The 27,718-nt window shown below is 36.2% G+C and overlaps 2 protein-coding genes across 3 annotated transcripts in view; one reads left to right on the forward strand and one right to left on the reverse strand.

Annotated features, from left to right (window-relative positions):
• The window catches only part of LOC106054088 (tyrosine-protein kinase receptor TYRO3-like), a 109,414-nt gene extending 93,995 nt beyond the window's left edge, over positions 1–15,419 (forward strand). The window contains exon 11 of the mRNA XM_056025248.1: positions 13,408–15,419. Coding sequence (XP_055881223.1) covers positions 13,408–13,438 — 31 coding nt within the window. The 3' untranslated portion in view covers positions 13,439–15,419. The remainder of the gene's footprint in view (positions 1–13,407) is intronic.
• LOC106058347 (mesencephalic astrocyte-derived neurotrophic factor homolog) lies at positions 11,362–18,060 on the reverse strand. Of its 2 annotated transcripts, XM_056025250.1 has the most exons (5): positions 17,837–18,060; positions 17,257–17,412; positions 15,451–15,581; positions 12,790–12,931; positions 11,362–12,356 (listed from the first exon to the last, which is right to left on the reverse strand). In XM_056025250.1, the coding sequence occupies exons 2-5, from the start codon at positions 17,384–17,386 to the stop codon at positions 12,157–12,159; spliced, it is 603 nt and encodes a 200-aa protein (XP_055881225.1). In that variant the 5' UTR covers positions 17,387–17,412; positions 17,837–18,060; the 3' UTR covers positions 11,362–12,156. The 2 variants fall into 2 exon arrangements, with proteins under 2 accessions (XP_055881225.1, XP_055881224.1); XM_056025249.1 differs by having other exon boundaries at positions 17,257–18,060.
• Between the last annotated feature and the right edge of the window lie 9,658 nt (positions 18,061–27,718).

Raw genomic sequence — 27,718 nt, forward strand, 5'->3', positions numbered from 1 at the left:
AAACCCCTTTGACTACACTCATAGAATTTTGAGTGTATAATTTGCTTTATTTTTAATATTAAAGAGGTATTTTTTACCTTCAAACATCGCTGAAAAGGGGTTTTGACTCAGTTTTGAGTTTAGCTAAGCTCATAAAATTTTGAGTGCGTAATTTTCTTTTTTTAGCGGCCCCCGAAAGGGGAAAGACGCTATTAGTTTTGTGCGAAATGTCTGTCCGTCCGTCCCGTTTAGATCTCGTAAACTAGAAGAGATATTGAAAATCCGACTTCACAATATTTTAGACCATTCAAAGTTCTGATGCAACGGCTACTTTTTTTTTCCTGATAGCGAAAATTCTAATTTTTAAAATCAATTATGCAAGCAGTTTTTTATAAGAAAAAGCTAATTAGTATGCATTATATGTTAAACCTAATTTAAGACGAATAGTAATCTTATAAAAATCATTTTCGTGAAAATTTTTTTATGTAGCGGAAATTTTTTTTTTTTTTTTTGAGGATTCGAATATGAGATTGAGCCTTTTCAAAACAATTAACTTATTTAGTTCGAACTGAGGGTCCCGGGTTCGAATCCTGGTGAAGACTGGGATTTTCAACTTCTGAGTCTACCCAGCTCTAATGGGTACCTGACATTAGTTGGGGAAAAGCAAAGGCGGTTGGTCGTTGTGCTGGCTACATGACACCCTCGTTAACCGTAGGCCACAAAAACAGATGAACTTTACATCATCTGCCCTATAGACCACAAACTAGTTAGGCCAGGTTCACATCTAACTTTACATTCACTTTCACGTATCCTTTGATCTGCGGGACAGTTGGGGCACTACACAAGATCTGTTAACCTTCTTTCTCCATTCTTATCTCTCATTTGTCTTTGATATAATTTCATTCGGATGTTCTTTCTGAAAATATTGAAGCCTACCTGGGTGGACCATTGGTCGTGCGGTTTGCGCGCTGGACTGTCGTTTGGATTTATCGACGATCGAAGGTTCAAACCCTGCCTGCTCCCATCCCCTGTCGTCCTGCGGGAGGTTTGGACTAGGAAGTAAACTATCTTCTACTCTGAAGGATTATCCGAATTATGTAAAACATTTTACTTCGGGGGCCGATTTTGAGTTTGTGTTTCCACACAAACTGTCTTTTGTAACCTTGTTTATATTGAAGAGGTATTTTTTAGCTTCAAACCCTACTCAAGATACTCAATACTCAAAACCCCTTTAGCTACGCTCATAGAATTTTGAGTGTGTAATATGCTTTTTTTTATATTGAAGAGGGGGTTTATCGTACATTTTGGAGGGGGTTTTAAAATCAAAATCTCCCTTAACTTTGCTCTTGAAAATTGGGGATTGTCGTTTGCATTTTTTATTTTTGTTTTATAGAAGAGGGAGATTTAACTGCAAACCCCTGGTAGGCAGTTTTAAACTCACAACCCCCTGGTAGGAGGCTTAAACTCAAAACCCCCTGGTAGGTGTTTTTAAATTCAAATCCCCCTTGGCTGTGCTGGTGCAAGTGATGGTTTAGTATTAAAATCCCACCTAAAAAAAAAATTTAAGCGAAAAATCAGTCACTAAATTCCGAGCGCCCCCCCCCCTACGGGGAGGATTTCATTTCGGGGGGGGGGGTAATATTCATTTTTAAAAATATATCATTCGTTAGTTATTGAGAGAAAAGTAATCTATCATTCATTAGTTATTGAGAGAAAAGTAATCTATCATTCATTAGTTATTGAGAGAAAAGTAATTTATCATTCATTAGTTATTGAGAGAAAAGTAATCTATCATTCATTAGTTATTGAGAGAAAAATATATTGTTCATTAGTTATTGAGAGAAAAGTAATCTATTGTTCATTAGTTATTGAGAGAAAAGTAATCTATCATTCATTAGTTATTGAGAGAAAAATATATTGTTCATTAGTTATTGAGAGAAAAGTAATCTATTGTTCATTAGTTAGTGAGAGAAAAGTAATCTATCGTTCATTAGTTAGTGAGAGAAAAGTAATCTATTGTTCATTAGTTATTGAGAGAAAAGTAATTTATCGTTCATTAGTTATTGAAAGAAAAGTAATCTATTATTCATTAGTTAGTGAGAGAAAAGTAATCTATCATTCATTAGTTATTAAAAGAAAAGTAATATATCATTCTTTAGTTATTGAGAGAAAAGTAATCTATCATTCATTAGTTATTGAGAGAAAAGTAATCTATCGTTCATTAGTTATTGAGAGAAAAGTAATCTATTGTTCATTAGTTATTGAGAGAAAAGTAATCTATTGTTTATTAGTTATTGAGAGAAAAGTAATCTATCGTTCATTAGTTATTGAGAGAAAAGTAATCTATTGTTCATTAGTTATTGAGAGAAAAGTAGGCCCTGATCTATCATTCATTAGTTATTGAGAGAAAAGTAATCTATCATTCAATAGTTATTGAGAGAAAAGTAATCTATTGTTCATTAGTTTTTGAGAGAAAAGTAATCTATCGTTCATTAGTTATTGAGAAAAAAGTAGGCCCTGATCTATCATTCATTAGTTATTGAGAGAAAAGTAATCTATCATTCATTAGTTATTGAGAGAAAAGTAATCTATCATTCATTAGTTATTGAGAGAAAAGTAATCTATCGTTCATTAGTTATTGAGAGAAAAGTAATCTATTTAGTTATTGAGAGAAAAGTAATCTATTGTTTATTAGTTATTGAGAGAAAAGTAGGCCCTAATCTATCATTCATTAGTTATTGAGAGAAAAGTAATCTATCATTCATTAGTTATTGAGAGAAAAGTAATCTATTGTTCATTAGTTTTTGAGAGAAAAGTAATCTATTGTTCATTAGTTATTGAGAGAAAAGTAGGCCCTGATCTATCATTCATTAGTTATTGAGAGAAAAGTAATCTATCGTTCATTAGTTAGTGAGAGCAAAGTAATCTATCGTTCATTAGTTATTGAGAGAAAAGTAATCTATCGTTCATTAGTTAGTGAGAGAAAAGTAATCTATTGCTCATTAGTTATTGAGAAAAAAAGTAAACTATCGTTCATTAGTTATTGAGAGAAAAGTAATCTATTGTTCATTAGTTATTGAGAGAAAAGTAATCTATCATTCATTAGTTATTGAGAGAAAAGTAATCTATTGTTCATTAGTTTTTGAGAGAAAAGTAATCTATTGTTCATTAGTTATTGAGAGAAAAGTAGGCCCTGATCTATCATTCATTAGTTATTGAGAGAAAAGTAATCTATCGTTCATTAATTAGTGAGAGAAAAGTAGGCCATAATCTTCATTTATTAGTTATTGAGAGAAAAGTAATCTATTGTTCATTAGCTATTGAGAACGAAATAATGTAATCAGTGGCGTAGCAAAGTACCCATGGGCTAAAAATCACCTATTCCTAGTGATGGGCAAAAGTTAACTAAAAAGTTGCTAACTTTTAGTTTAACTAAAAAAAATTAGTTAAGGCCAAAGTTTAATTAAAAAAAAAAAGTTTAGTTAAAATCCTAGTTTAATTATTTTTTTTTAGTTACAAACTAAAAAGTTTAATTACAAATTTTACAAACTTTTTTAACATAAATACCAATAAATATTTAGATCTATGTAATTTGGAGAATATATATAATGAATTATAGAGAGGAGAATAAACTAGAGGGTGCACAGGTCACTTGAAAGCCTTTTGACCTTTACCCTATAATGGCCACTATTCCCGCCAATTCAAGGTATTTGAAAGGCGAGAAAAATAAACGTGTTCATTATATTTCTAGCATGTTTCGCTGCTTGATAAATCCTGATAATTCCTTGCTTCTATAGATCTACATTTTGCTGCTTTTTATTAAACACCAGTGTTTTCCTGAATAGATCTAGAAGAAATGTCGACTCTTTTTATTTTAAAACTTTTTACTATATAGATCTAGAGTTAAGAGTCTAGTGACGTCTAGTCTATTAGTCTATTACTACTATTAGATCTAGACCTATAGTCATAATAGTCTATATTTAATTATTTTAGTCTCTTATTAGTCTTAAGTAGAGTCTAACTCTTAGTAGTCTTACATCTAGATGTAAATTCAAAATTATAAGTCAATAATAATTAACCTAGATCTATTAATTGAAATCTATATTACTTTACTTTATTAGACTAGATCTATTAGTTTAGAGATTCTACTATTCTAGAATTAGAGTTTAGATTAGATCTAGATATATCTAGATTACTTATTATACTAAGACTTAAGATGCATAGATGATAAATCTATAATGAGTATAATATTAATAATAGTCATCACTACTAAATTAACTAAATCTAGACTAGATCTACATCTACTTCTATTATAATTATACTTATATCTACTATATAGATCTATTACATCTAGAATCTAGATCTAGTATTATCTACTAGAGTAGGCCTATAGATCTAAATACCCATATCTAGTTATAATCATAATTATAATAATCTAAAATCTCTAGATCTAGAGTTACCTACTAGATCTAGACTCTATCTAGATTTTAGATCTAGTAGTAGTAGTAGTAACTAGTATTTCTTAGATTATTTTTAGATTAAAATTAAAATATTAATTATTTGATCTAGGTCTAGTAGCTAGATCTAATTCTAGATCCAGATTATATTTCTGATCATTTCGTTTGTAGAAGATATTAGATCCAGAATATTCTAGAATCTAGAGTTAGTTAGAGAGTCAACATGCTGTTTTATCATTACTTCTAAAGGTAACTTATATTAGAACTTGGACAATTACTTCTAATTTCTTTCTATAATAGTATCATTCTAGTGATTCTATTAAGATGTACATCTATCCCATAAAGACATTTAAATCTTTTTTCATGTGCACAAATAAATGTTTATTACATTTTGCTAAAGAGATTGGTTGTGTTTTATATTTTTCATGTTTGGCTGTATCGTCCTTAAAAAAGGTCAAAATAGTTTGTAAAAGTTTAACTAAAGTATCTTAGTTTAGTTTAACTAATTTTTTCAATTTGGGATTAACTAAAAGTTTAATTACTTTTTTTTAGTTCAAACTTAGTTTTAGTTTAACTAAAAAAATTTAGTTTAGTTCCCATCACTACCTATTCCATAGAAAAAGCAACTTACACACTCAAAATTCTGTGAGCATAGCCAAAGGGTTTTTTAGTTTACCCCCCCCCCCCTCCTTTTCATCGCAGTTTGAAGCTAAAAAAAAACACCTCTTTATAAAAATAAAGCAAATTACACACTCAGAAGTCAATGAGCGTAGCCATGGGGTTTTGAGTTTAAAACCCCTTCAGCGGGGTTTGAAGCTAAAAAAAACCTCTTCAATATAAAAAAAGCATATTACAAACTAAAAATTCTATGAGCGTAGCCAAGCCAAGGGGCGTTTTATATTTAAACCTCCCTCCCTCCTCCAGAAGGCTTTTTTTTTAACTTTTAAAACCCCTCTTGATGGTTTTGAGTTTAAATACCACCATACAGAGAGTTTTTCTCTTCAATATTATTCTAAAGCAAACTTCAGTCACCAATTTCTATGAGCGTAGCTAAGGGGGTTTTGAATTTTAAAAAAAAAAAAAACTCCACAGATTTTTTAGTTTAAAACCCCCCAAAAAATTATTTTGACGATAAAACTTCCCTTTTCGATATAAAATCTAAAGAAAACTACAGTCAAGTGGTAATCCAATAACATCGCATCAAGGAAACCATACCTAAGTTCATCCGTCTTGGACTGACAAAAATGAAGACTCCAAAACATCAAAATCTCAGTCCAGTTGTAGGCCTTTAATGAGCAATTTTCACGGCTTCAACTTCTCCCTGCCGATTGGTAACAAGTCAAAATTAATTTCAAACTATGAGAACAGTGAGGACCAGAACCAAGCTTTACCTCATTGCAAAGAAAACTCATCAGATTTAAACAATTCAAAGGATTTTAAAATGCTTAAATTTTACTTTCCTGACAACAATAAATATATATCCGACTGGAACAATTTATTAAACAACAAATGAAGGACTGTTGGGCTACAAACTCATTGTTTTGTCCCACTTGAAGCAACCACTAGGCCCACTGCCTCCATGTTCAAGAGATTTTCACACATCCACATCTGTTCAACGACATGCACCTTGACCTCCGTATGAACCACCATGAGATGCTCTAGGTCTGACCTATATATCTGACCTTAATGAAGAAGATGCTGAAAGAATATTAAAAAATGTTGCATATGAGGAACTGAAACAATTATTAGAGAAGCACAATGTTGCATATACAAAGACGAAGGCAAAGAAACGAACTACAGATAGTGGAATATTTGGGACAGAACTTGAAGTACTTGTTACGAAGGATATTAAAAAAAATATACTTATTTGATAGTTCCAGCTGTATTTTTTAACGATGTTTCGATTCATTGAGGAAAATGGCATGCAAGTACAATGGGTCTTCATGGTACCAGGATCATCCGAAAGAGTCAAAGCTATTAGAAAAGAGCTAGAGAATAATTTCTACAAGAGACCTAACTATTCTATATACGACCACACACATGATGTAGCCTCAGCCTTTCAGGCCTTCCTCAGAGAACTACCAGCATATCTGATATCCAGTGAAAGAATGGAGTGTTTCCCTGATATTAAAACATTGCCCTACGTAGAACAAATACGAGCCACCAATATGTTCATTTTATCCATGAAAAAAGAATACGGAGACACACTGCAGGTCTTCTTAAGTTGGTTGAATTGGACTTGAAAACAAGAGCGTCACACAAATGGATGATCAAAATCTGGCCACTTGTCACGCTCCAAATATCTTTGCAATACCCAAAGGCTCTGAGACAGATACCACAAGACTTAATGACAACTTTGGCTATTTTAAAACATTCACAAATTACAACTAAAAAACTTTTTGCTGTTCCCCCCAACTTTATAAGTCAAATTAGGCTGCAATATGCAACTGGAGCTTCTGCAAAGCCAAAACGAAAATGTATTTCCAAGTTGTTAGGAAAGAAATCAAAAGGTGGAGAAGAAATACCCCCACCACCTGAAGAATTGAGGAAATTAAAAGAAGTTAAAATTGAAGTTCATGCTCCACAAATAACCAGGGAAAGTGCTGTCATCACATTCAATGAGTCAACAACAGCTAAGGATGTGCTATATCAGTAACCTATGAGGCTATTCCTAAAACCCTTTTAGAAGATGCGAGAAGACTATTTGCTCAGGGACAGAATGCAGACAGAGCTATTGATTATCTGTGTAAAGTTGGTGGAAATATAAGTGACCCTGAAGTCTTGGAAGTGTATCGTGTTAATCCCACAGCTGAATGGATGATCAAAACCAAGAAAGGGAGATAAATACTTACAAAAACAGGAATTGGTCATTTTTGTTTTCAAATAGAAAATTGATCAAACAAAGGAAGGAGAAACAAGTCTTAGTTTTATTCTATTTTATATATAAACTGTTATGCTTATGATTACATTAAAAACAAACAATAGAGAACCATTGAATTAAATTTGTATGAATTACATTCATTAGCTTAAACAAGATTCTGTAATTTTTTTTTTATCTGTAGTTTATATCAATGTTGTGTAAAAATGAATCATTTAATTGGTTTAAAAACCTTTTACCATCAGAGACAGATTTAAGAAAATATTTGTTTTGTGACATCATAGTTGACAAATGTAGGCTAAATGTTTATGTGGATCTAGCCTATACTCTTATTACTAACACAATATTATTTGACTATTACTATTGCAACATTTACATCAGTTATATCTAGGCCTACTACAAACAGAATTAGAAGCTTGTGAAATACAGATAGTTTATCAATAAATGAGAAATAAATGCTAAAAAAAAAAGAATGTTTTTAATCTTTTCCGTTTAAGAGCGCAGTCTCGAACTGACAAATTATTGTTTTTGAAGGTAGACTCAGGCGTTCTTATTACAGTTAATACAGGGGCCAAAAACCCAAGGTAGGTAAAAAAAAATGATGAAAATCCGCCTGCTTCATACCTAGTAGAAGAGCTTTCATCTATTCTAATCAATGTCTCTAGAGTTTCTAGAATGTTTTAAAATGAATCCATAACAATCTTTACGACTTCTCCTCTGGCGACGTTTTAACCAAGCGCTTAAGTCTAAATTCAGTTATTTTGCTGAGGACGTCCTAGCGGTGCGCTAAAGTTGATAAAAAGGTGTGTAAACAGTCCAGTGCACAGAAAAATGTTACTGAATAGATTGCAGCTTAAGTCCCCAAACTCATCCATCAGATAATAAATTAAGATGTTAATGAAAGACTACAGAATTTGTACCTCGTCATTATCCAAGACAACAAAACCTCAACATTTGGAAAAATTGATCTAGTTTGTGATGTCAGGTGAGCTGTTTAAAAAATTGAAATACATTTTCACTCACTATTACAATAGTTTCGTTTTCTTTGTGTGGAGACATGCAGGTGTTTGGTCTGGGTTTTAAGCTTAGTTCGAAGCAAATGTTCTCACAGGAGAGGATCGTACTTGAATAGCAATTTCACCAACCCATAGAAATGACCTAGATTTTGTAATTGTCATTTTTCTTCAACTTGTTCGCGATGCCCATTAAGTGCCATATTCTGCTATTTTAGAGTCTAAGGCATTTATTTATAAGCTCTAGATCTAGATGAAACCAGCCTACTTAACAATGGTGTAACAAAATGTGCCTGAGCGTGTAAAAGTGCGTTGCCTTCAGAGATTTAAGTATATTAATTTCTAGTAAACATTTCAAATTCAGTAGTTTGTCTTTGTTCGTGTATGTGCCATGCGTTGATTTTATTGTTCAAATTTATCCTAGTTTGATACACCTCACCGCTTGATGCCCCGTGCGACCCACACCACTCGCACATGGCTAGCTACGCCACTGGTTCAAGACACAAATTCAAACCAATGCTATGAAGAATTGTGTTGAAACTGTTGAGCTGGCATGGAACAAGATGGCAAGTGTAACAACTGATGAAACCTGTGCTTTGACTGAGAAAAAAACTTTTTTTTTTCTATAAATTAATTAACAATCATAAACTCTAAACGGGAATGTTTGCACAAAGCTGTATTGAATATCAAACATATTATTAGCATATTAATATAAGTGATCAAACTTATCACAGGTAGGGGTCTTAATCACAGACAGTTCTGAGAAGTACTTAAAGATTTAGAAACAAAACATTCCAATGTTCAGTACCACAGTAGTATCCACTGCCTTAGCATGGGCAAGGTATTGAGAATATAGGGAAGCTCAAGGAAGAAAATGTTATGTCCCTTGAAGGATATTGACTGTGACTTTGTTAGTAATACTTCGAATGAAGAGTGAAAGACAGACTTCATGTTTATCATTGAAAATATTGCAATGGGATGTTTGCACATGCAATGAATGTTCATGTTACAACTTTTCATTTCTCCAGGCAAGCAAGTGACAGCTTTTATCATTTTTTTTTTTTTTTTTTTGCTGAAAGGTGAAACTATTTCTAGTGAAAGGTGAAACTATTTCTAGTGAAAGGTAAAACTATTTCTAGTGAAAGGTGAAACTATTTCTAGTGAAAGGTAAAACTATTTCTAGTGAAAGGTGAAACTATTTCTAGTGAGATGGTTTGAAAAGTAGAAAACTTATTTGGATTCCTTCATTGAGGAATTGGAAAGCAAATTTTAAGACGTCAAGAACTTGGGACCAGTTTTCAGTACCCCAAGTCACAATTTACCGAAGAAGCTGATTCAGCTCCAGAGGACATACCTCCTAGCAAATTATGCTCTGAAAGAGAAGTTCAAGTCACTTTTTACCGAGGGAGTATTTCGGGTGTAAGAAGTTGCATGTCCGCACTTTGAAAACCTTTGTTTCTAAATGTTGACATTATTTGGGTCAACATACATTTGTGAACACGTTTTATGTTTCTTGAAAATAAAAGCTATAAGAACAGGTGGATGCTGACTGACTGAAAGCAGTCACAAGAATAACAACTAGTAAGCTAGTTCCACACTTTTGGAACATTATGAACGAGTGTAAACAGTTACATATTTCACTTGAAGTACAATTTTAAAATTGTGGTAAATTGTTGTGATACAAAAGGACAATGATCAAATTGTACAAATTAATCGTAAAATTACTTTCAGAAATACCTAACTCTTGTTTTCCTCGATTGGAAGTGTAACAAAAATGAAAATACATACATACATATATTAGGGATGCACCGGATAGTCGCTCCGGCTTCGGCCGAATGTTCGGCAATTTTCCACTCTTCACTGCCGAATAGTAATAACTACACCGTAGTACCTATATTTCTAATATTATTGTTCGCGCTAAGTCTTTTCCAGCTAAGTCAAACGGAGGTAACACTTAAATACCGAAACAACGCAGGCGAAAGGCCAACAATATAAGAGTAGTTGACGCTGATAAACGATGTCGAACAAGAAGTTTAATACTTAGTGAAGGGAACCATTGTGAATATGGTCAAACTAAAAATCTACGTCAATAAAAACATGCCAATATTCATCAAGTGGCCATGAGTCAATAATGTCAGTTATGAAATACATTAACGTTTATGTTTCAAATAAAAGAATGTGCTTTTAAAACTACGACTATGCACCATCTTTTAGTACTAAAACAAAGCGTGTTAATCTAAATAGAAATACAATTTTACATTATCAATTCGCATTGCATACGTAGCAGCGATGGCTCGCACATTACAAGTTTGGAATTCTGTAAATTAAAATATTTGACAGAAAAAAAAATCTGTCATATCTTGTGCCTCGGCGGTGCACGTGGAATCTTAGCTCTGACAAGATTTAATTCACCTTATTAAAAAAGTGTCAATTCTTCAATAGTATTACTTCTCAAATAAGTTTTAAAAAGATGTGTTTTGATGCATTCAGAACTCTCTAGTAAAGTGATGCAGATTTTGTTTCTTTGAAACGAGTTCTAGACACACTCCCTAAGTTTTAACCAGTTCTAGTTATCCTTTGTATTTCCATTGGTATTAAAATTTGTATGTGTGTGTGTTCAATCTTATTTCAAAGTGCTCAGTCACTTTATATTCAAATTATTCTTTTCGATTTATTCTTCATGATTGGTTAGATACTTAGTAAAAGTAACACACAGTAGAAATTAGTCATGACTTGATATCTTAAGAAATGGAAAGTTTAGATATTACAAATGGCCTGTTCTGACTGTTAATCTATTCGTTTAAACTTTGTTTTGTTACAAAATTGTATATGTATTCAAGCCTATGTCAGTAAAGTTGGGTCCATGAGGTTTACTATCAAAACAAAAGAAATCTTGTGAGTGCTTACATAGCATTCAGAGTAGTTGGATGTTCCAACAGGGAATACATTAATAATTGAAAGCAATATTGTATAGATATTTTAAATACAAAACATTTAAACAAAAACATCAACACATAAATTAGTACACTGAATAGTAGGTGTTCAAAATATATTTGATAACAATTCTAACAGTGGGTAGATCAATACTTCAGACTTGACTAAATGAGAAACCAAATATAATCTATTCCAGTATCTGTTTGTATCCTGTGGTAACTACTGATTCAATTATTAGAAAGAGCACAACTTAATAACTTATTCAACATGGAAAAAAAATGGCATAATAAAATACATAACTAAAACACAGTTGGAAATAGAGAATTTGTGAACAAGTCAACTAAACAGTAGTAATTAGTAATGATAACTATAATCCACTATAGACCACAGACCTAATGACCTCAAGACTTAAGTTTCAATACATTGGATATACTAATTACAGTAAATGTAAAATAAAATGAACTTTTTGACATTTTAAGTTGGCAGCTCTTCATGCATTAAATTTGAGCTAGTTAGTCTGGGTCACTGCACTCACTATGTAAGTTGTTATAAAACTGTTATTCATTTGAAACTTAAGTTTAGTGTCTACTACTATGTATCCATCCCTCCAACTCAATGATTGAATGTAATGGTGAAGTAAGTATTAATGGATAACTGTACAATAAGCATATAACACCACACACTATTCCATGTAACTCTAGCATCATTCATAGATGGTGAAAATTAGGCAACATACTTACAGGACTTGTATAACATTTTGTTCACTGTTACAGTGAGTAAGCAATCCAATATTATCATGGCAGTACTTAGCTAATAACATTGTCACTTTCTTTCATCAGCATTTATACAATAATTTATTCAATTCATTACACATCACTAACATGCAACACCAGAATCATAAATCTTCTTTTCCTGATGCTTCAACTTTTTTCCATTCTTCTGGCTCATGCTTGGGCATTAATTCTCTGATTTTCTTGATAAAGTCAGATTTCTCAGCACAGCCTTTGCAAGCAGCATCTTCCCCCCAGTTAGATAAGATCTTCTTCAGTTCTCCTACTTTCATCTTGTTTAATTTGGTATAGTCTGGCTTCACATCTGTTCAAGGAACATCATTTGTATTATTATTTCTAGAAAGTATTTACATTAGCATAGTACATAGTATCAGGATAGATGGTTTCAAAGTTTGTTTATATTTGTCCAAATAGTTTTACACACAGTTAACTACACTGTAAACTGAGAAGGGTTAATTCTCCAAAAAGCAATATTTAAATGAAATTGATGAAAAGGTTGCAAGTGTACATTTTATGTTATGTGTTAAGTATAATTATAGAGCACAAGAATAAATCATTTAAAAATGGTAGATGAGGTTGACTATTCTGTACCAATATATTTCATTGATAACATTCAAGTATGTTTAGAATAGTTTCCAAAATAACATATGCCATAATATGAATTAGAATATATGAATAGAAAAGGAAATATCAAGGTCAACAGCCTTGGGGAAAATTAAATTCTTAATATAGCTCACCATAGCGTAGCTCACAAATTTGTGCATCCATAGCTTTTAACTTTTCACAGATTTTATTGGCAGGTAAATGGTAGCTGAGTGGTTTGATCAAGTTGCTCAGAATGCCAGTAGCAGCATCTTCAGTACCACCAACATAGTAGCACTGTAAACATAGCATTATCAGCAATCTAATTACACAGTAAAAGATTAACTGAAATCAGTACCAACAACATAATAATAAAACTCAAAACCTGCTAAACATTAATAATAATAAGATGTTATTCAAATGAAACAAAAATTGGGAGGAGGGGGGGGGGGTGTTTGCTAAAAAAAAAAAAAAAAAAAAAAAAAAAAAAGAGTCATCTTGACAACAACTCCAAAAAGAAACATTGGCTGATATTAATGGACATGTTTAGCCCAAACCCTTGTCACCCTTGCTTCTTTTCCATAAACCATTGTATAAGAGTTGCTTTTTTGGTAAACATGCCTTATTGCTTTTCAATTATAACACACCTTATGTATGTTAGTTGAAACATTGTGTCTAGCATTGAGAAAACAGTATAATACATTAAAAAAAAATTAAAAGAATAGAGTCTGTGGTGCATCAATAAATTATTTAACAGTTTTTTTTTATTTCAGGTCAAGAATGCAAGCAGAGGCCCAAATGTAATTAGCAACTTAAATAAGGGCTTTTTAAAATGCAAAACCAAGTGGCTTAGATTCAATGCAGATGTTATGACAATATGATTTAAAAACCTAATAAGTATACACACAAACTTCAAATATACAAGTCACAAAATAAAAAAACAAATAAATAAAGGGGAAATAAATGAAGAACAGGGGTGACTTTATGATTACTAAAATGTTTTATAAGTCTAGATTACTCTAGATCTAATTCCACTTCTTTCAGAAATTAGTATTATTACATCTGGATTAGCCCAAAACTCCTGGAGGTAGGCAGGCAGGGAATACCGGAATGAGGGGGGGAGGGGCAGGATTCTAATTAGGGACCATTGGACAGTGTAAAACAATGTGCATAGAGGCCAGAATACACACAGACAGCCATTCAAAGATTTAGATTAAAAGTATTAAATTTAAAGAATCCAGGCATCTATCTAGACTGATGCAAATCACTCTTGACCTAGACTTTTAGCTCTAGATCTAGTGATCTCTAGGGTCTAGAGCAGGGGTTCTCAACCTGTGGGTCGTGACCCCTTTAAGGGTCGATAGACGATTTGCCAGGGGTTGCCTAAGACTGTAGATAAATAGATTGTTTATGTCAATTCTTCTATTGCTGTGTAAGTGTGAGTGGGTGGGGGTCGCGGAAAAGTGGGGGGTTGTAAAAAGGGGCGCCGAGCTTAAAAGGTTGAGAACTGCTGGTCTAAAGGAAAGGAGATTTAAACATGTAAACAGACTGAAATCAGATGTGGGCATGTACAAAACAAATAAAGTCATATTTCACTTTCTTCCAAAAGTGTGAAAATAAATTAGATTTTTTTCACTAGTTCATGTGCAAAGGATGGACCTCAATGCGAATAAGAGTTTTCTCTTTTGAACAGGAAGAGGGAGGATAGCTTAAAAGATTTATTTGTCTTCTTTTATACTTTTTAGGCCAAAATAAATGTAGTGTGGTGGGCATGGGATATTCAAAGTAGGCCTTTGGAAAAAGCAACATTAATATATTTAGGGATGTTAAAATGGGGTCCATCCTACTAAAAAATGCAAGAAGCAAAAAGTGTGTGGTGGGGAGGGTTGCATTTCATTTGATATTAGAAAAATAAATCCTGTGTAGGGCAATAAAATAATGGCAGTCAGAGAATGCACTTTTTTTTATAACTTCAACTGATGGGTAAGTGAGTGTGAACAGACTAAATTAGATTGGGTTGTGGGAATCAATTGAAGGATGACAGACCCTCAAAAAAAAAAGAAAAAAAAACGATTTCTAAAAGTTCAAGGGCCACGAAAATGAGTGATTGTGGCTGGTGGTGGAGATGATATCAATGCAAGCCTATCCTTGAGGGTTGGGGAAATAAAAATATCCTAGTTAAAAAAAAAACAACAACACTTGCTAACTCTTTCAATGCTTGTATCATCTAGTCTTTATTACATAAAATGCTGAAAAAAATGTGAAAATGTTTTTTTTTTTTTTGGTTTGTTTTGACGGATACAAACTTAAAACTCATTTGAAGAAAATGGGAACTATTTTATGTGACTGTTCAAATAAATGTAAGATGAATATAACAATAACCACTCTATAAGTGAAGTAGATAATATGAGTAGTAAATGTTAAGACCAAGGTACCCAAACTGTTCAAATGGACTTAGAAATTTTAGTTCTGCTTTTAATCGAGAATAGCTCCTCCAAAATAATAATTGCTTCAGACTTTATTTTTTAGTGGATCAACAATTTGATGCCATTAAGATCATTCTAATTTCTTAATTATGACATGGACATTCATAAAATACATTTGACTAACAAATCTGCTTTCCTTTCCACCATTATATCTGTTAACATTAAGAGTATGTTTGCACAGAGCTGAGCTTGGCTGTTTTTTTACTATCCTGCCATATTCAGCTCTGGCTGGATATCATTGTAGGATAGTTGGACAGATAGTCAAGAGGATACTTTAGAGTATGGTTGAGAAACTAAAGTTTATTTATTCATAAAATAAATTTTACTTACAAATCTGTTTTCCTTGCCACCATTGGGGAACTTTTTGCAAAATTTTCTGAATGCTGCTTCAAGTTTCTCTGTGTTACCATACAATTCATCAGATATTTCTTTTTTAAATTTCTCAATTGTGCCAATGCAAACTAAAGAGAAAGAAAATGTATACAATAAAGATGTTATTACTTAATAATTAATTATAGTAAAAGAACTGGAAAATATAATATATATATTATCCTTTTATCCATATTTATTCTGTTTAAAATAGAATAATTTCAAAGAACAACATATATATATATAAATTAACCACTTTTGGACACATTCACAGCCAATTTTCTTTAAATTTCGTAACTCAATAATGATTAGATCACAGCCTGTTTTCTTTTAATTTCGTAACTCAATAATGATTAGACCTAGACAAAAATGAAAAAATCAAGAAAATCCTTAGCATTTGGGCAATTATAAAAAGTTTGTTGATTTCCTTTCCTATGCATATAATATGTATTACTACGGTTCCGCAAGGTTGTTATTGCCGGAAGTGGTAATGGTTTTACCCCATTATCTATAAAATGCTTCCAATGGCATGCATCTCAAATAGCCTCTGACAACCAGTCCAACTCATGGCCTTCACATATGGTTCAGATACTGAGCCCGGCAAAACCGTTATCACCCACAGGATTGTGCTACAGCCTGCCAGAACCTGCGGCGCTACTGATCCCAAACTGTATAGGATATATATTCCGTTCCTTTGGTCACATCATCTGCATGGAGGGGGGGGGGGAGGAACTGCTGTGTGAGCGCCATCGTTCCAACCATAAACCACGCCCAGGGTTTCATCTTGCTTGATGAACCATAGTGGTTCTATGACTGAAGGAGTCCAACAACATGTAATAATTTTATGTTGCAAGGTGTTGAAGTCTGCAAAATCTAGGGAATAATGACTAATGACTGGACATGCACAAACAAGGAACAGCTGTGTACAAAATTTGCATACAATGTACTTTCATTTTTTTTTTTAAATAAAAATATTTTCAATAAATCTTTATTAGCTACATTCTAAAACACATACTAAAGAATACATTTGTTATATTATTCATAGCATTTTTTTTATAAATAATAGGACTTTTTAAATATTCGTTATACAAAAATAATATAGATTATAGTACATAGTAGGCCTATATTGATATTAGTTATTAGTCCTTCATATTTTATAGTGTTTTCTTTTTCCACTAACTTAACAACTCTTTTTCCATGTGCTGTATTTCCCCTTCTCTGTTTGTTACTGAATTCATAACAATGGTGTTGGTCGCACCCGTTCTCTCTTTAGTCTATACTCTATACTATTCCAATTTCTGGTGTCACGACCTGTGACATGGCATCAATGAGCTATTGTCTAAACCGCCCAAAGGTTGCACGTTGTATCTAAGATAATTGTTCAGGCCTTCTATTAACAATTGGTCTTAGCTTATATAATATCTAGATCTACAGACTATATTATGACTATTACGAGTATATATTTAACTAAAGACTAGGTCTAGAGTTCAGCACTTGACTTAGGACTTTCACTTTGATGTCTTTTAGTCTCTAGTCTCTATCTAGTTTTTGTATTAAAGATTATTAGATCTAAATTATTCTAGATCTTCTAGAGTCTAATACTTAAAGTTAATAGATCGACTTCTTGATCTAATACTTATATACTATAATAATATAATACATTACAGAAAATACAGATCTAGTCTAGATTTATTACTAGTCTCTAGTCTAGAGTCAATACTATTATTATAATTAAATTTAATTAAACTAGACTATCACTACTATTACCTTCACAATCTCGTTCATTCTTTTCCTTCTTTGCTTCATTATTGTGTACAATACAGAGTAACAAAAAAACAGTAGTAATTGTTATACTAACAGTAGTAACAGTACTTCGCGTCATAGTAGTCATAGTCATAATATTATATTGTTGGCTAGCTAGATCTAGTAGAATAAGTAGATATAGACTCTATAGTATAGATCTAGTCTCTAGATCTAAATATACTTAAAATAGATCTAGATCTTACCCTAGTTTTAACTTAGACACTTAGTTTAGGTTACTGGTTAGTACTGCCTACTGCCACTACAGACTACTGGATCTCTAGAATTCTAGAAGGTCAGTACTTTAAGTTACTTTAACTTGAAGACTAAAGTTTAGTCTTTAACTACTAAAGTCTTAAGACTAAGACTAAGAGAGTTGTGAGTATAGTCACAGTAGAGTCTAGACTCAACAGTAGGACGTAAGATCCTCAGCCTGTGCAGCTTTTGTGTACACTTAAAATTTAAAAAACTTAGGATAGTAACACTAGAATCTAGATCTAGATATCTAGCTAGATTAGTAGATCTGACTGACACTAACAGAACTAACACTGACAGTAGTTCAGAAGAACAATATTAGATCTATCTAGAATATAACTGTAAAAAAAAAAATTCTATAATAATATAAGAGTCTATAGATCTATTCTATCTAGATTAGCAATCGAGTCTTCCTCTTCAGATTATATCAGAATAATCTCAACAGTCCAGCCAACAAATACAAGTATTTTTATTCACGCCTCCAAACTGAATCGTGTTTTACGCTAAGCCGGTACAGTTGGCGAAATCTGATTGGTCAATTAAATTGTCAGCTCTACGTTGCTTACTAGAGTAGAATATAGATCTATTATAGATCTAGATTATTATTAGATCTAGATTAATAGGTCTTATTATGTCTTATACTTTAGTTAGACTCTATCTGTAAAATCCAGATAGATCTAAATAGATATACAGACTAAATATTACTATGGATCTATATTAGATATATAATATTAAGCCATGGGCGTAGCCGGGTGGGGGGGGGGGGCTCAACTGTATTTCTGCGTTATTTATTATAATTATTTTTTAAAAACAAAACTGCAGCAACCACTTTTTTTTTAATGTGCAAACTACCAGTTTAAATTAGAGATGGGAAACGAACCCGAACCGAACTCGAACCTCATTTATGACCGAACCGAACCCGAACTTTGAAACTGATTGGTACGAACCAAACCGAACGAACCCTCCTTTTCTTAACCGAACTCATTTTGCAATTTGTACATCCTTTTTTTTTTATTTTTTTTTTTAAATTACTTAAATATTTTATTTAAATTCTAATGATTCCATTATACTTTGAAAACTTGGGAAGGGGGGGGGGGTATTTTGAAAAGTTTAAAAAGAAAAAAAAAGCGGCGCGCTGGGGTTCCAGGGGCGTAACTAAGAATTTGGGGGCCCGGGGGGATTGACCTCTTTGGGGGCCCCTTGCATTTTGACATTCGACATATGACATGGGATAATGTACGTAAAGATATATAAGCCCCAAATCAAATTGGTTCAGTATATCAGTAAACTTAACAAAAAGTAATCAAGACTCTTTTAATGAATAATACCTTTGTTTATTAGTTAAATAATGTACAAGTAACAAATCTAAATTGATATCACTTCACGTCGTGCATTGTGTGCAGCAAAGACATCTATAACATCAACTACATCGATACTTTCTAGTATTTGTGACTTCACTGACATTAAAGCCATGATAAGCCTTTCTTGTGTCATTGTGCTCCTGAGATAGCTTTTGATGAACTGAGCTTTGAGAATGATCTCTCACATGACGTAATGGAAGTGGCCTGAGCTAGCAGTATTCGGAGGAGGCTGCAAAGTTTGAGCACACGTAATTACCGTATGAAGCCTGTTTCCTCAATATGTCTTTTGGTGATTGTATTACTGGTTTGTTGATGAAGAGTGCTAGTGCATCAATGACATCATTGAAAAAGCGATTTGCCATTTATTTCATCATACAAACAGGAAAAGTAGCACAGTTTGTCATAAGCGGGTCTTCATCTAACAGGTGTCTTGGTTCAAGAAGAAACCCAAAGGTATCCATTTTCTTTCCAGCCTTTGAAATCTGCCCTTCATCTCCATATGAAATCTGTCCAGCACTTCTGTCGCAACACGTTTGAATTGCAGTTCTATTGACAGTCCTACATTAGAACTCAACTTCCCATGAAGTCTTTTCTTTCTTCTGGTTGTTTTGATTACAGGGAATCCATAGTATTCACTACCTTCTTTTGCTTTTTCGATGGATTGGGTTTTTGTCAGTTTCTCATCATTTTGCAGAAAGCATGAAAGGACACTATTTGTCAATCAAATATATTAATTTATGTATTTACAAATAAATTTCAAACACCCATTTGGGCCCCCCCCCCTAGGTGGGGGCCCGGGGGGATCTTAAAATTCTCCCCCCCCTCCCCCCTTAGTTACGCGACTGTGATCCTTGGGTCTGAGTAGGTTTCATAGGGTGACTTATGGAACTCAGAATATGCATTTTGTTGGATTTCAATACCAGAAATAGTGCTTGGCTCCGCCCCGCGCTGGGGGAGCGCTAGGCAATGGCGAATAGTCAACAATTTCCCCACTAACTCCAGGAAGAACCTATTCTATGGCAAAATAAAAGTATTCCGAAAGAATGAAGGGTCACAATGTAATAAAGATTATGTACACACACACACATAGATAAATATACATTTTTTTCGCGGATCCCCCCCCCCAACCCCCCATCCCCGAAAAAAATCCTGGCTACGCCCATGTGTGACAATATAGTCGACCAAATAGTAGGCCAGTAAAGAATAAGGAAACTGAATCATTTAAACTAGAGATGGGAATCGAACCCAACTTTTAAAGTTCGGGTTCGGTTCGGTTCGGTCAGATGTAAGTTCGAGTTCGGTTCGGTTCGATGACGAGTATAGTTCGGGTTCGGTTCGGTTCGGACAGGTCTAAAGTTCGGGTTCGGCTCGGTTCGATGTTATGAAATTATGTAATAGCAAAATTAAGTTATAAGGTTTAATACAATTTATCAGATAAAACACTTTAAGTTTAATTTTTACATAAAACAAATACTTTGCAACATATGATAGGCCTATGGGCAATACTTTTTCTATAATAATGTTGTCTACATACATTTTAAGCGTTGTAAAAATTTCTTAATGGAGATAGAAATGAAGATGCGGCAGGTTCGCTCAAGTCGGCAAGTGGTTTAATTCTGGTCGTGACTCGGCGCTAAGCGTATTTTAACCTTTTTCTCCTAGTAAGAAGAGATAATTTTTTTAAAAGGCTAATGTCGATGTGCTTTCTTTCAGAACGCACTATTCACCATAATAAAAAAACAAATATTCTTCGTGTAAAGACGTCTCTATCGAGGATTTTTTTCCACACATAAGTCGTCACTATAATAAATTGCAATACACGGAAGAAATTCGACTATTCTGAGACAATAAAATCCAGTAGAATCACACTAGCGGAGATGTTTTAAAATGTTTTCTTCAAAACGTTTTGACCCATATTGTGCATACGCGCCACGCAAAAAGCAGTCTACAGTTGACAAGGTCTTATTTAGAAGATAAAATGACATCTCCTACTTAATATATTTTAATTTTTAAACATTTAATTATACTAATATTCAGATAAGTTACACTGAAAATAAAACTTTTTTTTCGACGCCCCCTCTCCTTGTTAGTTGGTCGTTGGTTTTTCGCTTACAAACAGCTAGTACAATTGAACCAATAAAGGCGTTTTATATTTTTACCGGTAAGGAAAGTATAGAGGGACTTCTTATGGTCCGACAGTTACGCTGGGCAGGGCACGTATCCCGTATGGGAGACGAACGTATGCAAATGACAGTCTTAATTTTTTTTGTGAGCTAAAAGGTGGCCGCCATAAAAGAGGCGCCCCACGGAAACGCTTCAAAGACCAGCTTAGGCGTCAACTTTGCTTAGCTGACATAGAAGACAGCACCTGGTAACATGTGGCCTCAGAACGAGTCAGTCGGAGTTCATTCCCGAAGGCCGCGGGATACACATTTGAGACCAAAAGAAAATGCGCTGCCGAGGACAAACGCAGACGCGAAAAGAAAAGCTAAATCGACCACCTGCTGACAGTGGTTATGCTTGCCCTGGATGTGGCAAAATATGTAGGTCACATCTATGACTGCGCAGCCATGGCAAAAAATGCATTCCTCACTAATCTTCGGACTCGAAGACAAGCCTTATAATAACATATAAACTTAATAAACTTTCAAATAAAGTTCTTATGTGAACAACTCAATATAGCCTAACTGTTATTACAATATTCACATACTTAACTTTTGATAGAGATGTAACATTAATGAAATATACTGATATTTAAACAACATCTAGGTCACCACAAAACAACGTCTTTACTCTTTCATGTCTCAAGATTGTCTGCCGTTTCACATTTGCATTACGCTAATTTCATCATCCTCAATGCATAAACACAAATCAGTCGCTTAACCTCTTCACCAGGAAACACACACACACACACTCTATGACACCCCTTTTTGTCAGGAAGTTGCGTCTCTCCATCCCCCAATTCAAGGTAGCCTACTCGCCATCCCCACCCACGGGGGAGAACCCAAAGTTTGAGAAACGCTGCATTAAAAATACTGATGGTCAATAATGCAAAACAAAATAATAGTAAAAATATTCAGGGGCGTTGCTAGGAATTTTTCATCATTTGGGGACCCGGGAGGGGCTGGACCTCTTTGGGGGCCCATGCATTTTACGTAATATTGAATATTGTAAAAAAAAAACACTCATTTAGGCCCCCCCCTTTCAAGTGGGAGTCCGGGGGGATTTTCCGTTTCTCCCCCTCCTCCCCCACCCTTGCAACGCTACTGATTATATTCCAACATGGAATACTTCACAATTTTGTAAAAATAAATCACTTAATAGAAGATATTTAAAATTTATTTTAACTAGAACACAAATGAACTTATAGTCTATTCATATCTACACTCTCTAATCGGCAAAAACTATTCTACTCTCAACTAACAGCCATCTCAAATAAAAGTGACAATATTTTAATGTTGACTTACTTATTAGGTACTAGAGTCTAGATCTAGATCTAATTAGAGGGCGCCTATTCCACTCAAAACCAATTTTGCAAATAGCCCGTGAAAATTCAAGGCCAGGTAGGAGTCGGCACATAAGGAAAAACCCATGGGAACCCCACAAGTTCATAAAACATCATCTTTCTTAGGCACAGTCTTTTCACTCCCGCTCTCAACTTGGGCGGAAATCGTTCTCCTCTCTTCCTAATGTTGACATCCTTTTCAGACTAGTTTATCACAGTGCGCACCTTCTAGCTTAGATGTCGGTGCGCAAGCGGAATTATAACATTGCCCCCGTCTTAGAGCTTTTCGTCCCGAAAAGAAACAGTGCACTGAAGCTTTGACAGTTTAGGTGGAGGTCGATCGGTGGGAACCACAGACGTTAGGGTGCCTGTTGCCCACAAAGCCATCTGCACAGTTTTCAGTGGTCGTCGCTTCCTCTTCTTCCAATTGGCCAGTATACGCTTAAGGCGATATCGTGGTCGCTGCTTCGACCTCATGACGATAGTCGCTGATGCCAGCCAGCTGACGCATGGAGAGTTAATGGAGGCCAGGGTTGCCAGCCACGTAACACAAATTGATGTTGTGGCGATCACCGTAGATTCCAGGGTTGTTGTTCTAAGACGCTGAGTCAGCGGACCTTTTCCATGGACGTGTCGTGACACAGTTGTAGGCCCACAGCTAGCCATGGTTTCAAGCACATAGTCTTTCTCAGCTTCATCTGTAAGGTATGCCCATGAAGCATCCTTGTAATGTTCATCCATCACTACATTAGGTTTCGCTGGGATTAATTTACCACCGTTGAAGTCACTTTCACTGATGTGGGCAGAAGTACACATTTCTGTCAAGTTCAGATCTTGTAGCTGGGTTTCTTGGCATGGGCACTGTCCCCACAGGACGCCGCATATACAGTTCATGTCAATCGCCAGGATGCAGTTGCCAAGTATGGAGTTCTCTCTTATGCCGCTTGTGACAAGTCAAAAGCTTGCTGTCAGAGTCACTCAAACTTATCACAGCATTAATTATATTTTACTATTATTTATTTATTTTATTTTAATTATTTCTCTGCTCAATCCCCAATTTCTCCACCCGCCCCACCTTTTCCTCTTCAGACTAGACTTGGTCCACCACCTTGGCGTCCTTTCATTTATCTGCCCTTGATCGGGGAAAGATAAACACGCAATTTCTTTGGTCTTACCGGCCGGATGTCTGACAATCGCTGTTGACACCACCTTGGGTGGAATGCCAACCAATCTTTCTCCCCCCCTCTCCCACGTCTCTCTTTGATCAGAGAGATTACTCTGGTCAACACGCCTCGTGACACTCCAATGTGCGACTTTTGTCGGACTTCACCCACGTGTAAGATAATTCTTAGAGTAGGACATTTCCTGTTTCCGCCATATCTCCCGGCCTATATAAGGTAGAATAAGGCGGAATAGACACTCTCTCCTTTCTCATTCTATCTGAGCAATCGAGTCTGGACTATATCATTTATTCTCACTCCTGGAGGAATACCTGGTGGTAAGCCGAACTTAATCACAAGTTCCATCTTAATTACTTTGTGCATATTTCTCACTGGATACTATCATTAAATTAAACCATTATAACGTATATAAAATAACAGGGTTTTCGCGACCTCCAGATTTTCTAGGGCCTCCAGGAAATCTCATGATAAAGTCCTGAACTTTTTTTGAATTTATTCAAATCTCATGTGTATTTTATTATTTCATTTATATTTAATTAGTGCATTGTGTATTTCTCATTGTCGTAAGTAAGAAAACATAAACATGGCATCTGTATTTATTTATGTATTGCATTGATCTATTAATGCTACGTTGCTCAATTGATCGTTGATGCAACCATGTGTATATTTGTACATCTTATTTTATTTCCCTTATCTCGGCTGACCGCCTTGATAATTTACTTGCGCACTAATACTGCGATTAGAAAAGGGATATGAATTATCTCTTCTGTAGTCATTTTACTTTGACGAGAGTTGCGCCCCTTGAATGGACACTCTCCATTCAAGCGCACTCCATTGTTCTCGGCCGACGTTCGCATGTAAACAAACCGTCATGGTCGCTGACCACCGCCAATTTCTCCCCCCCCCTTTTTTCTCTTCCAACTTGTGTCGTTTATTTGAGCTTATTAATTCCCCTTTTATGTACATTTTATATTGCTACTATCAGTCGTTTATTTTCACAATCCCATTTGTCATCATCTCCCCTTAGTGCTCTAAAGAAATTTTACCAATCTGACGAATGCACCTCAGTCCAGGGCATTAATAAGATGCATGAGAGACATGTCCTAACTTGTCTTTATTTATCCGCAGTCTCCCTCAGGTGTCTGGCTATTTGCTGTTCAGTGTCTACTCGACCCTACTCAACTATTTAGCGGGTCACTCACCTGCCTATTTATTTGGCATTGTCTGCCTAGTCAACTGCCTATTTGCTATTGAGTATCATCTACTGCCTACGTGGATCTACTCAACTCTACTGCTTGGCGCTATCGGATCTATTTGCCCGCCTATTCGACAGCCCACCTGTCAACTTATTAGGTGCGACGTCCCTATAGACCCAGATCTGTGCGAGACGTCATAGCTACGCCAAACCCTCTGCAACTCACTGGACATATCCTGTTAACTACGCTGCGCACGGCAGATCAGCTCTGCCCGCAGTAACCTTGTGCCACGGTAGCCGGCCACCCGCCCTACTGTGCCCACTACAGATATCAGAACTTTGGATTGAGACTCCACAAGAACTATATCACCGGCGTCCCTCTACCCGCTAGAGCGCCACCTCCAGCTGCAGAACATCAAGCCAGGATCACAGCCAGCTGCGACATCTACAGGACAACCAGCTAAATTGAGAAGACAAAGTGACATACTCTCTTATTAAGTGCAAGAGTGATGATTAGATATATTATCAATTAGAGATAGATGCAAACCCTCCTCCTTTTTATTCTTTTATGTAAATATTTATGTAAATAAATATTCTTCATTTTTAACTTTGTATCTTTCTTTCATTGCTTGTCTCGTTGCGTGTCTGCTCCCGATTTATATGCTGACGGGTTGGTGTGTGATAATTTCAAAAATAATCATCCCCTAGACATTAAACGCGTAAAACACACGACACTTTCCCCAACCTGCCACACCGCTGCCAAAGTCTAATTCGTTGTTTCTGCCTCGGCCATTGTTGGGGCCCGTATTCGCAATTTCACCCGACGACATCCAAGGCAAGGAATCAGAAACGGTCTTGAGGCTTTCATGGTTTGAGTTCTCATCAAAGGTACTGACAGATAAACAGAGGTCTTTAGAGTCCACAGCAGCCAGCTTGGACGCAGACCCAACGTTGTCTTGATCTGTCCGGCCCGTTGCAGGTATACCAGGGAAAAAAGTTTCAGGCACATAACAGACTTTTCTAGTTTCTTCATTTGTTTCTTTTCTTTCAATTCTGTATATCCCATTGAGATCGTTGTCACGTTTCTCGCCCTGAAAGTCATCCCCGCCTGAGATGAACTCCAATTGGTGACAAGGCAGGGAGACCTAGGTCTCCCGTAGTGCCCTGGTAAGGAACTCTGCTGTTTGGCGTAGTGCCTCGTAGCTTCCATACAAATTTAGTAAACCACTAGATACGTCCTCCCGCAGCTTGCGGAGCTGCGGACACTCTTGCAAGACGTGCGCCACCGTCTCTTCTGATTCCCCGCAGTGTCGGCAACGGGCATCAAAATTTGGCCGGAACCGGGCGAAGTACGCACCTATGGGGCAGTGTCCCGTACGCCAGTGCGCTATTGTTGTTTGTTCCGACCTTTTTAGCCTCCACCACGGGTCCTCTCGATTTGGGCGGCGCATGTGCTGCCAGACTCCCCTGGCAGTGTTGGAGTCATCCCAGGATTTCAACCACTTTTCATGTACCCACTCTCGTATTACTGTCGTAGCCTGTTGGAACGTACTTGGCGATTCGAAAGCGGGCACGGCCAGCGCTCCTTCCCGTGCTAGAGCATCAGCCACGGCATTGCCCCTCACGCCGCAGTGCGAGGGCACCCACTGCATAACGATGACAGCTCCAATAAGCAGGCGGATGTTATTTGCGGCGCCTAATGCCTCTTCCACCAATTTGGACTTTCCCCCGAAGCCAGCCATGGCTTGGAGGCAGGACTGGGAATCGGTAACCATTACAACGGTAGTCGCAACGGTTATCTTTTCGCGCAGTTTTTGGAGCACGTGTCTTAGGGTATTCGTAATCGCCGTTAATTCAGCATCAAAGCTACATGCGGCGAGGCCGCATGTGCCTGACAGCTTTTCAGGGTCCAGGTCTGGGTAGCAGATATAGGCCCCATACCCAGCTCTTACGGGGTCCTTCATGACCGACCCGTCTGTATAACAATATATGGCATCGGCCGGGTAGGTCTTTAGTGTTTCCAATGCCATTTTTCGAAGTAGGTCCGGGTGTGTGTGTCTTTTTGTGGCCCCCTCCAACCCATGTATAGTGAAATTTATGGGAGGGATGGGCTGTCTCCTCCAGGGCGGGCACGTGCTTATCCGTCTAATTGGGACCCGGTCAGTGGAGAGGCCAGCTTGTGCACTCAAATTTGTAGCGCAGTGCATAATGGGGTCCGTTTTATCCTATGTTTTTCTCTCCAATGACTGACTAATGTGTGGGTCGGGAGCCCTGGTTCTCCCCTTTTGTAGCGTTCCAGGGCAGTTAGCACGGCGCGCTCTCTCCTCAGGCTGAGAGGAGCCACGTTGGACATAATTTCTGCAGCGGAAGTTGGGCTCGTTCTATAGGTGCCGCAAATGAATCGGAGAGCCTGGGCCTGTACACGGTCGAGTGATTCGAGGGCCGTCTTGCTTGCGATCACCTGCACGGGCAGGCTGTACTCAATTTGGGACCTGACAGCCCCTGTATACAGTGTGCGGAGCGTGTCAGCTCGGGCGCCCCACTTGGTACTGGCTAGCTTTCTGAGTAACCCCAATTTCTCCGAAGCCTTTCGTTCAACATCCTGGATGTGCAAGTGCATTGAGAGCTTCCTATCTAGTGTGATTCCTAGATATTTTGGCGTGTTTTCACGTTGGAGTCGCAGCCCACCGAGTTGGAGCTCGAATGGGGCCCCAAGAATGTCAATTACCAGGCTGAACAGGCTCCAGGTCGTTTTGGCAACGTTTATCTGAATCTGCCATTTTGAACAATACAATACAATACAATAGGAGATGGTTTGGAGGTCGGCTTGTATGCTGCCTGAAGTTGGTCAGCTTTCTTCCCGGTTGACCAGAGGACAATATCGTCAGCATATAGCAGTTTGCGACACCGGAGTGAGCTGGGCAAATCATTA

The sequence above is a fragment of the Biomphalaria glabrata genome, chromosome 4 (assembly GCF_947242115.1).
Source record: "Biomphalaria glabrata chromosome 4, xgBioGlab47.1, whole genome shotgun sequence".
Taxonomy (NCBI): Eukaryota; Metazoa; Mollusca; class Gastropoda; family Planorbidae; genus Biomphalaria; species Biomphalaria glabrata.